The sequence below is a fragment of the Schizophyllum commune genome (assembly GCF_000143185.2).
Source record: "Schizophyllum commune H4-8 unplaced genomic scaffold SCHCOscaffold_6, whole genome shotgun sequence".
Taxonomy (NCBI): Eukaryota; Fungi; Basidiomycota; class Agaricomycetes; order Agaricales; family Schizophyllaceae; genus Schizophyllum; species Schizophyllum commune.
This window is the reverse complement of record NW_026089543.1, coordinates 555,437-569,201: the sequence shown is the minus strand read 5'-3', so window position 1 is coordinate 569,201 and position 13,765 is coordinate 555,437. Positions and strand designations below refer to the sequence as shown.

General features: G+C 58.2%; 6 protein-coding genes across 6 annotated transcripts; 1 reads left to right on the top strand and 5 right to left on the bottom strand.

Moving 5' to 3' along the window:
• Positions 1–9: 9 nt before the first annotated feature.
• SCHCODRAFT_02625259 (uncharacterized protein) lies at positions 10–1,172 on the bottom strand. Its single transcript, XM_003032303.3, has one exon. The coding sequence runs from the start codon at positions 1,127–1,129 to the stop codon at positions 125–127; it is 1,005 nt and encodes a 334-aa protein (XP_003032349.1). The 5' UTR covers positions 1,130–1,172; the 3' UTR covers positions 10–124.
• A 106-nt stretch (positions 1,173–1,278) lies between these two features.
• Positions 1,279–2,715, bottom strand: SCHCODRAFT_02678167 (FMN-linked oxidoreductase; the record flags this gene model as incomplete). Its single annotated transcript, XM_050346725.1, has 6 exons — positions 1,279–1,308; positions 1,364–1,517; positions 1,567–1,850; positions 1,901–2,048; positions 2,099–2,389; positions 2,452–2,715. The coding sequence occupies 5 exons, from the start codon at positions 2,713–2,715 to the stop codon at positions 1,386–1,388; spliced, it is 1,119 nt and encodes a 372-aa protein (XP_050199929.1). The 3' UTR covers positions 1,279–1,308; positions 1,364–1,385.
• Positions 2,716–3,060: 345 nt separating this feature from the next.
• SCHCODRAFT_02678166 (FMN-linked oxidoreductase) lies at positions 3,061–4,535 on the bottom strand. The gene is made up of 5 exons (XM_050346724.1): positions 4,182–4,535; positions 3,841–4,131; positions 3,643–3,790; positions 3,306–3,589; positions 3,061–3,253 (listed from the first exon to the last, which is right to left on the bottom strand). The coding sequence occupies exons 1-5, from the start codon at positions 4,446–4,448 to the stop codon at positions 3,128–3,130; spliced, it is 1,116 nt and encodes a 371-aa protein (XP_050199928.1). The 5' UTR covers positions 4,449–4,535; the 3' UTR covers positions 3,061–3,127.
• SCHCODRAFT_02625256 (UDP-glucose 4-epimerase) lies at positions 4,526–6,454 on the bottom strand. The gene is made up of 8 exons (XM_003032305.2): positions 6,297–6,454; positions 6,214–6,247; positions 5,899–6,158; positions 5,532–5,824; positions 5,334–5,477; positions 5,052–5,285; positions 4,774–4,996; positions 4,526–4,723 (listed from the first exon to the last, which is right to left on the bottom strand). Exons 1-7 carry the CDS (start codon positions 6,384–6,386, stop codon positions 4,855–4,857), a joined length of 1,197 nt encoding a protein of 398 aa, XP_003032351.2. The 5' UTR covers positions 6,387–6,454; the 3' UTR covers positions 4,526–4,723; positions 4,774–4,854.
• Positions 6,455–6,486: 32 nt separating this feature from the next.
• SCHCODRAFT_02625253 (uncharacterized protein) lies at positions 6,487–8,592 on the bottom strand. The gene is made up of 2 exons (XM_003032306.3): positions 8,270–8,592; positions 6,487–8,213 (listed from the first exon to the last, which is right to left on the bottom strand). Exons 1-2 carry the CDS (start codon positions 8,524–8,526, stop codon positions 6,602–6,604), a joined length of 1,869 nt encoding a protein of 622 aa, XP_003032352.1. The 5' UTR covers positions 8,527–8,592; the 3' UTR covers positions 6,487–6,601.
• A 3,006-nt stretch (positions 8,593–11,598) lies between these two features.
• SCHCODRAFT_01093710 (uncharacterized protein) lies at positions 11,599–13,737 on the top strand (the record flags this gene model as incomplete). The annotated part of the gene is made up of 7 exons (XM_050341015.1): positions 11,599–11,917; positions 11,972–12,222; positions 12,276–12,569; positions 12,622–12,667; positions 12,716–13,146; positions 13,206–13,402; positions 13,452–13,737. 7 exons carry the CDS (start codon positions 11,599–11,601, stop codon positions 13,735–13,737), a joined length of 1,824 nt encoding a protein of 607 aa, XP_050199927.1.
• Positions 13,738–13,765: the final 28 nt, after the last annotated feature.

The following is a 13,765-nucleotide window of genomic DNA, read 5'->3' as shown; positions in this document are numbered from 1 at the left end:
AGCATTGTTTCTCCCTCGGTATTTCGACGTATAGAGCTCAATAGTACACCAGCATGGATCAATTTACAAGATCCTCCCTATGCCATACGTACAATTGTATGCCGAGTATGATTACAAGAGCGCTTTAATCAGGAAACCGGAATTTTAATGCCCAACTGCGTATGCGTTCGACACAGGCCACGGTCGCACGAAGCGACTCTGAATCCGTCCCGTCCCCGGTCTCATCGTCGGCTTCGCGGTCCTCCGGCCACTTCTGAGCAAGGCCCAGCAGCTCGTGTAAGGCCTCGGGGAGCTCGCCTGGCATAGCATCCCGCGCTTCTCCGCTGCCCGCGCTCGATGACTGTGCGCGGGCGAGCTTGCGGCAGGATATGGTGTAGGCGTTGATATCAACGTCGTGGAGAAGGTTATATCCCCCTCCAGCGTCACCGGTAGTGCCGCCATGTATATCACGATATACGGGGTTGACCATAGCGGCCCCGGCCCGGTTGACTGCGTTGTCCGAAAGGGCTCCGAAGGAAGGTGGGACGGGATAGATGAAGAAGAAAACGGGCGTGCAGTCCTCTCCGGAAGCGACTGTATAGGAAGTAATATCCCCGATCTCCGCTTTCGCGGTGCGAGCCAGGTTGCGGAAGGCAGTGAAATCCTGGGGTGCCAGGCGCCATATGCGGCCCTTGCCATCGACAGCGACATGACTCTCCACCTCTCCGTCGCCAAAATCCTGGAGTACAGACTGGCAGGTAGAGGTACCACCCTCCAGTGAGGTCCTCACCGGGCAATCAGCCTTGTCGTGCGACGGCGACTCCTCCCTGAGCTCCGGAGTTGTGAAGACCGCCAACAACACTCGCTCCCCATCAGTGTCAAGTCTGGTGACCATGAACAACAGGTTTGACGTGAAGAGATGTCTCTCTGGATCGGAGAGGGGTTTTACAAGCGTCGCTCGACCGCACCATCCCTCGTGAGCCGACGACCATATTAGCTGAGGGACTGGCGTCCAGTAGCTTTTCGTCAGCTCCACAGGAAGCCAGTCGAGCCCAAGGAAGCCGTCGTCCTCGCTGCGCCTCCGGAGCAGCACAAGGACGGAGGTTATGCCAGCAACAAACGCGCCTGCAGCAAGCTTTCGCCAGGTCATATCATGAGGCCAGAGCGAGGTCGACGAAGCAACTGGGAAGTCAGAGGGAGAGAAGCGAAGAGGACACGTACGTGGTTACTGCGCTGATAGTTCGGGTGATGGCCGAGACAGCCACAGCAGCGTAGCGCAAGACCGGAAACACCGAGGTTCTTATCTTCATTATATTGTTATGGACATCTCTATGCGACTCGGTATGAGTCCGTGTTTGCAGAGGGTAGGCCCTAATGCACTCACAATATACAAGTTGCACACAAATCTAATTGGTCGCCTTATCAGCAAAGGGATAGTCAGTGTATCCGGTCGGGCTCGAATCTCCCTTGAGGTAGAATGTGGCCCTATTGTACGGAGTGAGGGGAATGTCCTCCTTCAAACGACGGGGAAGGTCGGGCTGCGATGTACATTAGTACTGCCTCCTTTCGTAGCGGTGAAGTACTCGCATTCGAGATGAAGAACCGCCCGAAAGCAATGAGATCGCCCTTCTCCTCTGCGACCTTCAGCGCGAGCTCTCGATTATACCCTCCCGCAGAGATGAAGGGCTTCGGAGCCCAGATCTCGCGCAGGAAGTCGTTCTGCTCGCGCGGGTCGATGTCCTTCTCGTCGCGGTTCTCGGTCCCCACCACCCGCGGCTCGACGAGGTGGATGTAGGCAAAATCCGGGTGACGGGCCTTAAGCTCCTTGACGAAATAGGTGAATTGAGGGATGGGGTCTTCCATACGCATCTCTGTCGAGGCTGTAAGGATTGACTTCGGCATAACATAGGCATGGACTTACCCTGGAACTGGTTCCAGGGGCTCAGGCGGATGCCGACCTTCTTCGCGCCTACGGCTGCGACTACAGCGTCAACGACCTCCAAGCCAAATCGAGCGCGGTTCTCAATGCTTCCGCCATACTCGTCCGTACGCTTGTTGGTCACGTCTTGCTATTTTACCAGTTAGCGACTACGATGTTGCCTCAGACCAGTATGCATACCAAGAATTGATCAATGAGATACCCGTTCGCGCCGTGGATTTCGACGCCGTCGAACCCTGCCTTCTGGACAGCATTGTGCGCTGCCGTCGCGTACCATTGCGCATACTGCTTGATCTCAGGTATGGTGAGCGAACGCGGGGTTTCGGGGTGCCCAGAGAGCTGAACTGCAGACGGGGCGACGTATTCGAAGGAAGAATCTTCCTCCTTCAGCTCGCTCACTACTGCAGCGCGTCCGAGTGCCCACAGCTGAAGATAGATGTAAGAACCCTGAGCGTGAACGCGATCCGTGACCTAATTTGGTCGCTCGTTAGTTTGGACTCAGGCAAACGACGGTATATTCAGTATCCGCATACCTCCTTCCAGCCCTTGATTTGTTCGTCACTCCAGATGCCAGGGGCATACTTATATCCTCCAGCCTGTGGCGCGATGAAGGTCGCCTCTGAAATCAGCAACGTTCCAGGAGTACTGCCGCGCTGAGCGTAGTACTCCTTCACGTTAGGAAGTGCAACGTGCGTGAGGTCAGTATGGCGGAATCGCGTGAGTGGGGCAAGAACAACGCGGTGGGCGAGGGCGATGTCGCCGACACGGACAGACTGAAAGAGCTTGGAGGCGGACATGGTAAAGGCTTGGAAGGGTAAGAGTCGCCTTACCCCCCATTCCCCTCTCTTAAAGCTTCTCCGGGTACGGCCAGGAAGACCTCTCGATGTGCGGCCGGATTATTCATGGTCATTCACTGGTTGAGCAAGCATTGCGACATGGAAGATCTCGCCTGGATTCGCAAGCGAGCCTCTACTCTCACTGCTGCTGTGCCCAGGCCGGGCACCGATGCATGACTTGAAAGGTGTCTCTGGGCGTCCGCTGAGGGTCCAGCCTTCGACCACAGACTCTCCTGCCTGTGGCCGAAGGAGGCGGGCTGCTCGCTCGCTAGAGAAGACCTATCGCAAGATGTTCGACCAGTGACGCTCAGTACTTCGTGCATGTCGTGATTTCCAAAATCTATACACATGTGAAGGCGTCATCCGTGAACTACTAGTTCTTCGCTGCGAAAGGATAATCGGTGTATCCAGTCGGACTGGCATCGCCAGCGAGATAGAACGTGTCACGGTTGTACTGCGTAAAGGGAATATCCTCCCTCAAGCGACGCGGGAGGTCAGGCTATGGCGCACGTTAGCTGCTCATTCAAAACTGCCCAAATAAAAGTACTTACATTGGATATGTAGTATCTCCCGAAAGCGATCAGATCGCCCTTCTCTTCAGCAGTCTTCAGTGCAAGGTCCCGCGTGTACGCTCCTGCAGAAATGTAGGGCCTCGGGCTCCAGATCTCGCGCAGGAAGTTATTCTGCTCGCGCGCTTCGATGTCCTTCTCATTGACCGTCTCGGGTCCATGCACACGAGGCTCCACGACGTGGATGTACGCAAATTCGGGGTGCCGACTCTTGAGCTCCTTGACGAAGTATGAGAATTGCGGTATCGGGTCGGCCATGCGCATGTCTGTAGCATGATTCGCGTAAGTGAAGCATGGCAGCTTGCAGAGAAGGCCGTACCCTGAAAGGCACTCCAAGGACTGAGGCGTATGCCAACCTTCTGCGGGCCCACAGCTTTGACGACGGCATCGACGACCTCCAAACCGAATCGTGCACGATTCTCGACACTCCCACCATACTCATCCGTCCTTTTGTTCGCCGTGTCTTGCTGGGTCAGTCATCAGGAGCGGTCGTCATGTGAGAAGCAACAGAACTCACGAAGAACTGGTCGATGAGGTACCCGTGCGCGCCGTGAATCTCAACGCCGTCGAAGCCCGCCCGCTCGACAGCATTGCGCGCACCAGTCGCGAACCACTGCGCATACTGCTTTATCTCGGGCATAGTCAGCGGACGCGGCGTCTCGTCACGGCCGGTCAGCTTGACATCAGACGAAGAGACGTAGTCAAAGGAGGGGTCTTCTTCCTTCAGCTGAACGGCCTGCGCGGCACGACCGACTGCCCATATCTGCATGTAGATGAAAGAGCCTTGCGCGTGCACGCGATCCGCAACCTGGACAGCAATCCGTGAAGGCTCAGCGTAGTGAGAGACGACGCACATACCTCTTTCCATGCCTTGATTTGCTCATCGCTCCATATACCGGGGACGTGCTGATAGCCGCCGGCCTGCGGCGAGACGAAGACCGCCTCTGAGATTAGCAGCGTGCCAGGCTCGCTCGCGCGCTGCGCGTAGTACCCCTTCACATTGGGCAGCGGGACATGCCCACGGTCAGAAACACGGAATCTCGTGAGAGGCGCGAGCACGACACGGTGTTCGAGTGTAACGTCGCCGACTTTGACGGGTTGGAAGAGCTTGAAAGCCGAGGACATGGTGAATGCGGCAAGGCAGAGTGAAGTTGGCGCTTCTTTGCCCAGTGTTGGCTTTTAAGCAGCACCGAGCGAGATCGTATATGGCCATTTAGCCCGCCGACGGGATGAATTACTCACCTACTTCCGCTGACTCAAGAAGGTTCGCACGATACAGGGTTGTAGAAGGGACCGCCATGAATCACTCGGACATAGCGTCGAAGGCACTCGGCAAATTCTTTGGCCGAGTATCACCTTCCGTGCAGCTATCCTAGCAGGACCTACATTGCTAAGGCTGTCTGTCGGGAGGTGAGTCATTGAATGTACGAAGACCCAAGGTAGTGCGTACCGGAAAGCCAAACACCGCCAGACCGTCCATGCAATGTCCGACTCGGGCTACACCTACGGCCAGTTCGCAAGCGCCGGCTGACTACACCCTATAGCCATTTGGATTCTTGCTTTGCCAGTTCCACAAATCCCGGCACATTGCTTCCAGCGACTGGGGCGCCTTGAAGCCCAATTCCTTCTCCGCGAGGGTAGGATCCGCTGTAAGATCAGGAACATCGCCCTTCCTGTGTTGCATAGGTCAACACACGGCTGCATCAAGTCGTTCTATATCACGCTGACCTCCTTCCTACGATCTCAACCTTGTAGTCGCAGCCGGTCGCCTTGCGCATTGCCTCCACCATCTGAAGGACGCTGACGCCTTGTCCGCGCCCGAGGTTGTAGGCTTTGTAGTAGTTGTCGGTGCCAGGTGGGAAAACTTTTGAGTTGTCTGAGTCGGACAGCGCGTCAAGAGCCAGCTGGTGCCCTGCCGCAAGGTCAACGACATGGAGGTAGTCCCGGACGCAGGTGCCGTCGCTGCAGACGCTCAATTTTCCGGGAGGAGGCGATAGGGAAAGCACATACGGAGTACCAGGGTAGTCATTCCCGTAGACGGATAGCTTGGGCTCGATGCGACCAACGGCCATCTGGGCGAGAATAGGTAGCAAGTTATTTGGCCTCCCCACAGGGTCTTCGCCAATAAGGCCCGAAGGATGCGCGCCGCCTGGACTGATTGACACGTTAGCATCGTATAGCATTGTACGAGTACTGAGACCCTCGTACTTGAAATACCGCAACGACAACCCACGCCACCGCTGCGGATCCGATGCACAAAGGTCCTTGATGATATTCTCGCACACGATCTTCGTATTCCCATACGGGCTGAGCGCCTGCAAGCGCGTCGACTCCGGGATGGGAATCTTCGGTGGCACGCCGTAGACGGTCGCCGAGGACGAGTAGACGATGCGCGTGCAGTCGAATTCGTCCATGAGTTGGAGGAGGGTGATGGTGCTGGAGACGTTATTGCGGTAGTAGGTGAGGGGAATGCGCGTGGATTCACCGACGGCCTTCCATGCCTGAGGGACGCATGTCAGCGATGGACATATGCCGGTGGAAGACGAGGAGTTAATGAGGGAGAGCAAAGACCGACCGCTATATGAATGACTCCCCAGATGCCACCCTTCCCGTACTTATCGAAGACTGCACGTATAGACGCCTCATCCGTCAAATCAACATTGTGGTACTCGATCTTCGTGGACTCGATATCCTGCACGGAGGGGTTCACAGGCAACTCATCCCGCGCGATCTGCTCGAGACGCTTGTAAACCTCCGGATGGGAGTTATGATAGTTGTCCAAGGAGATGACTTTGTAGCGGCGTGTCTTCTGCAGTACGTAGGTGACGTGGGAGCCTGGAGGGAGAGATGGGGTCACGCCTGAGGTAGGCAAACTCCTGAGTGTACTGACCGACGTAGCCTGCAGCGCCGGTTACGATGACTTTCTGCGAGCATTGTCAGTCGGCGAGGACGATACGCAGTTGCGAGACTCACCTGCAGCGGCGCGTCCGTCATGCAAAGGAGTGCCAGGGGGATGATGATGGCAGGAAGATGAAGAGATGGGATCGCGACGTGGACCCCCATGGTACTCAGGAGGTCTGCATTAGCGCCCAGTGATGTCAATCACCTACCTTGACCCGGGTACCCGGACCGGCAGGGGGAGCGCAGGTGAGTTCAACTCAAAAGTTCAGTTAAGCTTGAAGCTTGAAGGGCTTCCAGCTGAAAACACAACGCAATCACAGTAGTTGAGCATCGTAATGAAGGGCGCACTGCATCAACCTCATGGTCCCCAATACACATCACTGAGTCGTAGTACCCTCGTCCTTCGCAGCCTCCTCTCCCTCCTCCGCTATCTCCGCCGCGAGCTCGTGCGCAGGCTCAGCAGCGTCGTGGGACTCCTCGCTCGCCTCCTCGCCCCCCTTGTGCTCAGCATCGGCCTTCGCCTCGGCGTGCTCCGTGCCTTCCACGACAGCCGCCGCGTAGGACGGGGCGTCCGCGTTAATCCATTCAGCCAGAGTCTCCTCGGAGTCCTGCTGAGCGGCCTCGGGCTGCTCCTCGGCGCTCTCCTCTGCCGGCTCCTTCGCGCCCTCTGCGGGCTTCACCTCGTCAGCCGCGGCAATCTGCTCCGCTGCAGGCTCCCCATCATCCTCTGCAGGCTCCTCTGCGCTCACCTCCACAGGCTTCTCTTCGTCCTGCGCAAGGGATACCGGCTCCTCCGCGGGCCCTTCATCCTGCGATGTCTCCGTCTCCGCGTCCGCAACGAGTTCCTCGACAGAAGAGGCGGAGGGTTCGGCAGCAACTTCGGTTTCTTCAGGCGCAGAGGCAGCGGGTTCCGCCTGCTCCTCTATGACGTCCGCGCCAGCCGGTGGAGACACTTCTGCCGCAGGCATGATAGGGTCGGCCTCAGCGGCGGGAGTTGGTGCGTCAAGAATCGTGGTGTCAGCAGCGTCGGACGGCGTTTCAGCTTCGGTGGGTGGTGGCACGGGAATGTGCTCGTGCTCCGCTGGGGTATCTTCAGCATGAGAGGGTACATCTTCAGCGGGCGGTGGGCCTGTGTTTTCGACATGCGAAGAAGGTTCTTCCTCTGCGTGAGACGGTTCGGCGTGTTCGTCAGCGAAGGGGTCCTCCTCCGGGGCAATGGCAATACGAGTGTCAGGCATTGCGTCTGCAGCAGTGACCTCTTTGGCAATGGCATGTTCGGCGTGTTCAGCTTCGTGCACGGCTTCGTCGTAGAGTTTGTCGTGAATCTCAGGCGCTTTCTCGAGTGGGATGGTCGGCACGTCTGCATGCTCGCGCCTGCTGAGTTCCTCCGCAACACTCTGGGCTTCACTGAAGACCATCGTGTCCGTGCGATTCCGGCCAAACTTCCGCGGGCTCTCCGCGCCACCGAGACCGGGCGGGCTTTTCGCGCGCGCATTCATGTCGAGCGCCGGTGGCTCGTGGTGCCGCGGGGGCAGAACGCGCGGAGGCTCCACTTCCGTCTCGGGATCGACGCGCTGCGGGATAACGAGAAACTCGGCCGGCACGAGGTCGAACTTTTGCGTGAGCGCGAGGAAGCGCGCATATAGCGAGCTCTCCGCCTCCGCCTGCTCGAACGCCTCGCGGTGGTGGAAGTACGCGTGCGCGAAGATGCGGCCCAGTCTGCGCGCCAGGGCGGAGAAGTGGCGGTGTGAGCTGGTGGGGATCTGGAGGCGGGAGGGGAAGGCGCGAGGGGAGTTGAGGAGCGCGGTTGCGGAGTCGATGGTGTGGAGGATGTAGTCGATGGCGCAGCACTGCTCCATCGCGCCGTCGTTGCCATGCGCTACGCAGAGGTAGAGCCATTCGCCGGCTTTCATCTCGGGGCATGTCTGGCGGTTGCACTCGAGCTGGAGCATCGTACAAAGCGGGTGCGTGAGGTCCTGGGCAAGTCGTCTGGCGGGCTTGCATGAGCTCGGCCGCACGCGCACGACGCGTGTAAGGCTGCGCACCTCAGTTGTTCGTAAATCCAGCAGTATTGGTCCACGTTCGCGTCCGCCTTCTTCACGCCGTCTGCGTCCCCATTTTTTGACTTCTCGGGCAAGTTGACTATCCGCTCGACATCGTGAACGTCGAGGCGAATGAGCAGTGAGATATATTCTTGAAGCTGGAACGCGCTATCGAGGGAGGCGAGAGAGGGAAGGGTCTTGACGGGGTAAAACGAGGATATTCTCGCGCCGCGGAAGGGACGCTGGACGATGGCGGTCATGATGGCAGAAGACAAAGGGTGGGCAGACTGCCCGAGCGCGTCGCAGAACGCGGTGTGGGGGGAACTCAGGAATTTCCGGGTCTTATTTGCCTCTGCTTGGCGCATAACAATGCCTTCCTAAAGCGGCAATTAGTGGCGCTTCCCACAGACCTGCGCCGCCGCGTCTCCTCCTTCCTCAAACACTCACACAAATCAACCGACTTGTATTTCTACCACGCTCGTTGAACGATGGGTGAGGATCAGATCCTTCTTCTATTCTTGCATCACGGACTAAAGCCGCCTTCCAGGTATCCCCAAGGTGCGCAGGGAAGGACTCGCGTTTGTTCGAAGCTGACAGCATACGTAGTTCTTCCGCTATATTTCGTGAGTAATCGCACTTCCCCTTGGACCGTACTAAAGCTCTACAGTGAGCGCTACCCCCTTACCTCTCAGCTCATCCAAGAGAACAAGATCCCTGAATTCGACAACTTGTACCTCGATTTCAATGGCATCATCCACAACTGCTCCCATCCGAACGATGGCGACGCTCATTTCCGCATGTCTGAGGAGCAGATATTCACAGGGATATTCTCCTACGTAGACCATCTATTCTCCAAGATCAAGCCCAAGAAGTTGCTGTTCTTGGCCGTCGATGGCGTGGCCCCTCGCGCGAAGCAGAACCAGCAGCGCAGTCGTCGATTCAGGACCGCGAAGGAGGCGCAGGAAGTACGCGAGAAGGCGGAGGCGAAGGGGGAGAAGCTGCCAGAGGAGAAGGCATTTGACAGCAACTGCATCACCCCAGGTGCGTTGCCCGCCTCCTGATGATCTGCGCGGAATGCTGATGATGACGGCGAATAGGGACGCCGTTTATGGCGCGCCTCTCCGAGCAGTTGCGGTATTTCGTGAATAAGAAGATCACCGAGGACGCGAATTGGCGCGACGTGGAGGTTGTGCTTTCGGGGCACGAGGTTCCAGGCGAGGGCGAACACAAGATCATGGAGTACATCCGGCTGTCACGAGCGCAGCCCGACTACAACCCCAACATCCGGCATTGCATGTACGGACTGGACGCGGACCTCATCATGTTGAGCCTGCTCAGCCACGATCCGCATTTCTGTCTTCTTCGAGAGGAAGTCAAGTTTGGACCATCATCTCGCAAGAAGAACAGCGGAGGGTGCGTCATCGTATCCGTCCCAGTCTGCATAAGCTGACCAGTTCACCCAGCCTCGAATCCATCAATTTCTATCTATTACACCTCTCGCTCATGCGCGAGTACCTGGACCTGGAGTTCCACGATATCTACTCATTACTCCCTTTCGAGTACAACCTCGAGCGCATCATCGACGACTTCGTCCTCCTCGCCGTCTTCATCGGCAACGACTTCCTCCCCAACCTCCCCGACCTGCACATCCACGAGAACGGCCTCGAGCGCCTCTTCGACGTGTACAAGAAGGTCCTCCCCGGCCTCGACGGCTACATCAACGAGGGCGGGACGATCAACACCGCGCGGCTGCAGGTCGTCATCGATGGCATGAAGGAGTGGGAGCGCGAGATGTTCGAGAAGGAGTACGCGGACCTGAACTGGTACAAGGGCAAGCAGGCGAAGCACGTGAAGGAGATGGAGCTCGGCCGCAAGCGCGCGAAGCTGACGCTGACGCGTGCGCAGCGCGAGATCTTTAACAAGGTGCAGAAGTTCGTGCTCGAGGGACGCGAGAACAACAACTACAAGACGGCGAAGCTGATGATGAAGAACGACTTTTCGGCGCGGGAGCGGAAGTTCATTGCGGATCTGGCGGCGGAGTTGCATTTGTGTCTGACGTGGGACGAGTACGACATGATGGACGAGGAGGTCGAGGGCGGGGTCAACGTTGTCGTGTGGCGTTTCCCCGGTGCTCTGGAGGAGCCCCTGCCCGAGCCAACGCCGGAGGAGACCTCAGAGGGAGAGAAGGACGTGACAGCGGATGGCGCCAATGGGGACACGCAGGAGACCGCAGAGGCCCCACCAGCAACACCAGCAGCAGATGACGACGACGAGTTCGACGACGAAGAGAGCCGCGCCGCGGTTGACCGCGTGCTCAAGAAGTATGCGAAGGCGCCCGTGCACGACGAGGACGAGGGCGGCGGCTTCGACGCGCGCCACGACCGGGCGATGGAGGAGAAGATGGACGAGTGGAAGCGCAACTACTACCGCGGGAAGCTCGAGATCGACTTCGACGACCCGCAGGAGCTGGGCGATCTCGTGTACCGCTATATTGAGGGTCTGCAGTGGGTGATGCACTATTACTATAGTGGTGTGGCGTCATGGGGCTGGTTCTATAACTACCATTATGCGCCAAGGATTTCGGGTGAGTTGGCCTCTCCGCTTGTATCGACGGACAGAGGGCTCACAAGAATGCGCAGACCTGTCTGGCGTCGACAAGATGACGTTCAACTTCAATTTGGGTCGGCCTTTCAGGCCGTTCGAGCAGCTGATGGGCGTGCTGCCTGCGGCTAGTAAGGATCATGTTCCAGAGGCCTATCGGGTATGCGTTTCTAGCTGCTGGCTCTGACGCATCACGCTGACAGTTTGCAGGATCTCATGGACGACCCGAACTCGCCAATTATTGACTTCTACCCTACCGAGTTCGAGTCAGATCTCAATGGCAAGAAGCAAGAATGGGAGGCAGTCGTGAAGATCCCCTTCATTGTCGAGACAAGATTACTGTCTGCGATGGCCAGTAAGTAGATTGGGTCCCGTTGTCGCGCGGGAGTTAATGCGTCACAGAGCAGGAGCATCGGCTCACCGAGGAGGAGAGGAGACGCAACTCTTTCAGCACGAGTACGAAGTTCTCCTACAAGGGAGACGAGGAGCCACATTACTACCCATCGTCACTCCCGGGCTTCTTCCCAGCCATAGCGAAATGTCGCTGTCGCATGGAGCCCTTCGACCTGCCCACGCTCGACGGTCTTCACCTCATCGATGGCCTCTGCGATGGCGTCTTCCTGGGCGTTGAGGCCCTCGCCGGCTTCCCATCGCTGAAGACGCTGCCCCACACCGCTACGCTCGGCCACCACGGCGTCAACGTGCACGGCTCTGAGAGCCGCAACAAGTCCATGGTCGTGCACATCACGAACCAGCACGAGGGGGTCAAGCCCGAGGACATCGCGCGGCAGTTCATCGGGCAGCGCACGTACGCGAACTGGCCGTTCTTGCAGGAGGGCAAGGTCGTCGCGGTGTCGGACGCGCTGTTCAAGTACGAGCTGCTGAGCGTGTCGCCGGGCGCGCCCCCGAAGGTTGTGAGCAGCCCGCACTCGCAGGCGGGGCTGGGGCACTGGAAGACGAAGGCGGAGCGGATACAGGATGTGTACTCGAAGCGGTGTGGTGTCTTGACGGGCGATGTGGATATTTTGCTGCATGTCCGTCCGCTGAAAGGTACGCGACGGCATGGGTGTGGTCGGAACAGAGCTGACAGCCGGTTGATGTCAGGGCTTACGCGGCTGGACACGGGCGCCTTCGTCAAGGACTACGAGGGCCCGGACAAGGAGATCGAGACGGCGCTGCAGATGGCCGTGTCGCACGTTGTGTCGGAGGACCCGCGGTACATGGAGCGCGAGGCGCCGCCCCTGGCGGAGGAATTCCCCGATGGCACGAAGATATTCTTCTTGGGCGAGCACGCGTATGGCGTCGCCGCGCAGGTCTCATCTACAACGAAGGATACCCTGTCGGTCATCCTGGCAGTGAGTGATCTGGCATCTATGTACCGCACCTCGCGCTAATGGGCCTGGTGCAGTTTTTCCCGACCGAGAAGCAGGAGAACGAGAAGTTCAAGGCAATTGTCGACCACCGCAAGTCGGCGCGATACCTTCCATCGTTCCAGGTCGCGCAGATGCTGGGCATGTCCGGGCGCGCACTGTCCAGGATCACGTCGAGCTTCATGGTCGTGACGTCGGATGGGAATAAGACGAACCTCGGCTTGAGCCTTAAGTTCGAGGCAAAGGGGATGAAGGTTGTTGACTATTCGAGGAAGAGTGGAAGGAACTGGGAGTTCAGTGAGAAGGCCATTGACCTGCTCCGCGAGTACAAGGTATATCTGGGACAATGCTTCCCTTGTAGCATCCCGCTGATCGTCTTTTCAGCAAGCGTATCCCGACGTGTTCAAAGCTCTAGATCAAGACGGAGATGGTGTGTGTTACCGATCTGTCGCGATGCTGATATCCTGACTGTTTATAGCTATGGCTCGTGCAAGCGACGTTCTTCCGGGAGAGAACTCCGACGCTCGCGTTAAGGAGGTCAAGGCGTGGTTGAAGAACAAGGGTGTACGGGACTTCGAACCTGTCACGCTGTTCTGTGATCAGCTTGGCAAGGAGATCGTCAAGGAGATAGAGACGCTCGCGGACGAGTTTAACGCATCCAAATCAACCTCGGGCTTCAAGAAGGCGATCGTCAAGGCCATCCCGCGCCAGGCAGTGCTGAAGCCCGCGCATGCGCCTTATCGTCTGCAGAACCAGAAGTTCGCTCTCGGCGATCGTGTCACGATGATCCAGGACTCGGGCGCGGTGCCACTTTCGGTCAAGGGCACAGTCATCGGCCTGAACGCAAAGTCGATGGATGTGGTGTGGGACGTACCGTTCATGGCGGGGACAACGCTGGGGGATCGGCGAGTGGCATCGCTGGCTGGATCACGCTGTATCGACTGACCCCTCATTACAGGTGCTCGCAGTACCGCGGCTCTACGGTCGAGTTCAACACTTGCTTGAACTTATCGAACCCGCAGTTCGTTGCGTCAACGAACCCCAAGACGCCTGCCGCGCCCGTACGGACTGGTCAGTTCAAGCCACAGATCGGTCCTCGCCCTGCGATTCAGCCTGGTGCAGGGCAGCAGCCTGCGGCTGGGTTCCGTCCCGCGCCTCACAGAGGGTAAGTTGCCCCACTTGACCGACGATCTTCTTTCTAACGTTCCATGCAGAGGAGGCGTTCAAATCATGGCGAACCCCAACCGCGGCGGACGCGGTGGCAGCAGGGGAGGGCCACCTAACCGTCCCTTCAACGAGACTGCGCAGTTGCCGAATGGTTCTGATGCGGCGCCGGCAGCCGGGCGAGGAGGACCTACTCCTAGGGGCGGTCGCGGTGGCTTCGCGCCTCCCTTCAGAGGCAGAGGTGGCTTCGTGCCCGTGTTCGACCGTGGGCGTGGTGCACCGAGGGGTATGAACCGCGGCAGGGGACGAGGATTCGCACCTCCCTTGCAGTCATAATCAAAGTGTCTGCTCCGTGCAGGGCAAC

Excerpts from the sequence above, each read along its gene's own strand:
- SCHCODRAFT_02625259 (XM_003032303.3), bottom strand. The coding sequence starts at position 1,129 with ATGACCTGGCGAAAGCTTGCTGCAGGCGCGTTTGTTGCTGGCATAACC.
- SCHCODRAFT_02678166 (XM_050346724.1), bottom strand. The coding sequence starts at position 4,448 with ATGTCCTCGGCTTTCAAGCTCTTCCAACCCGTCAAAGTCGGCGACGTT. Across the intron at positions 3,590-3,642 it reads TCCTTGGAGTGCCTTTCAGG|ACATGCGCATGGCCGACCCG; the intron begins GTACGGCCTTCT and ends ATCATGCTACAG. Across the intron at positions 3,254-3,305 it reads GGAGATACTACATATCCAAT|CCTGACCTCCCGCGTCGCTT; the intron begins GTAAGTACTTTT and ends CGTGCGCCATAG.
- SCHCODRAFT_02625256 (XM_003032305.2), bottom strand. The coding sequence starts at position 6,386 with ATGGGGGTCCACGTCGCGATCCCATCTCTTCATCTTCCTGCCATCATC. Across the intron at positions 5,286-5,333 it reads AATGACTACCCTGGTACTCC|CGACGGCACCTGCGTCCGGG; the intron begins GTATGTGCTTTC and ends GAGCGTCTGCAG. Across the intron at positions 4,997-5,051 it reads GTTGAGATCGTAGGAAGGAG|GAAGGGCGATGTTCCTGATC; the intron begins GTCAGCGTGATA and ends TATGCAACACAG.
- SCHCODRAFT_02625253 (XM_003032306.3), bottom strand. The coding sequence starts at position 8,526 with ATGACCGCCATCGTCCAGCGTCCCTTCCGCGGCGCGAGAATATCCTCG. Across the intron at positions 8,214-8,269 it reads TGGATTTACGAACAACTGAG|ACGACTTGCCCAGGACCTCA; the intron begins GTGCGCAGCCTT and ends CAAGCCCGCCAG.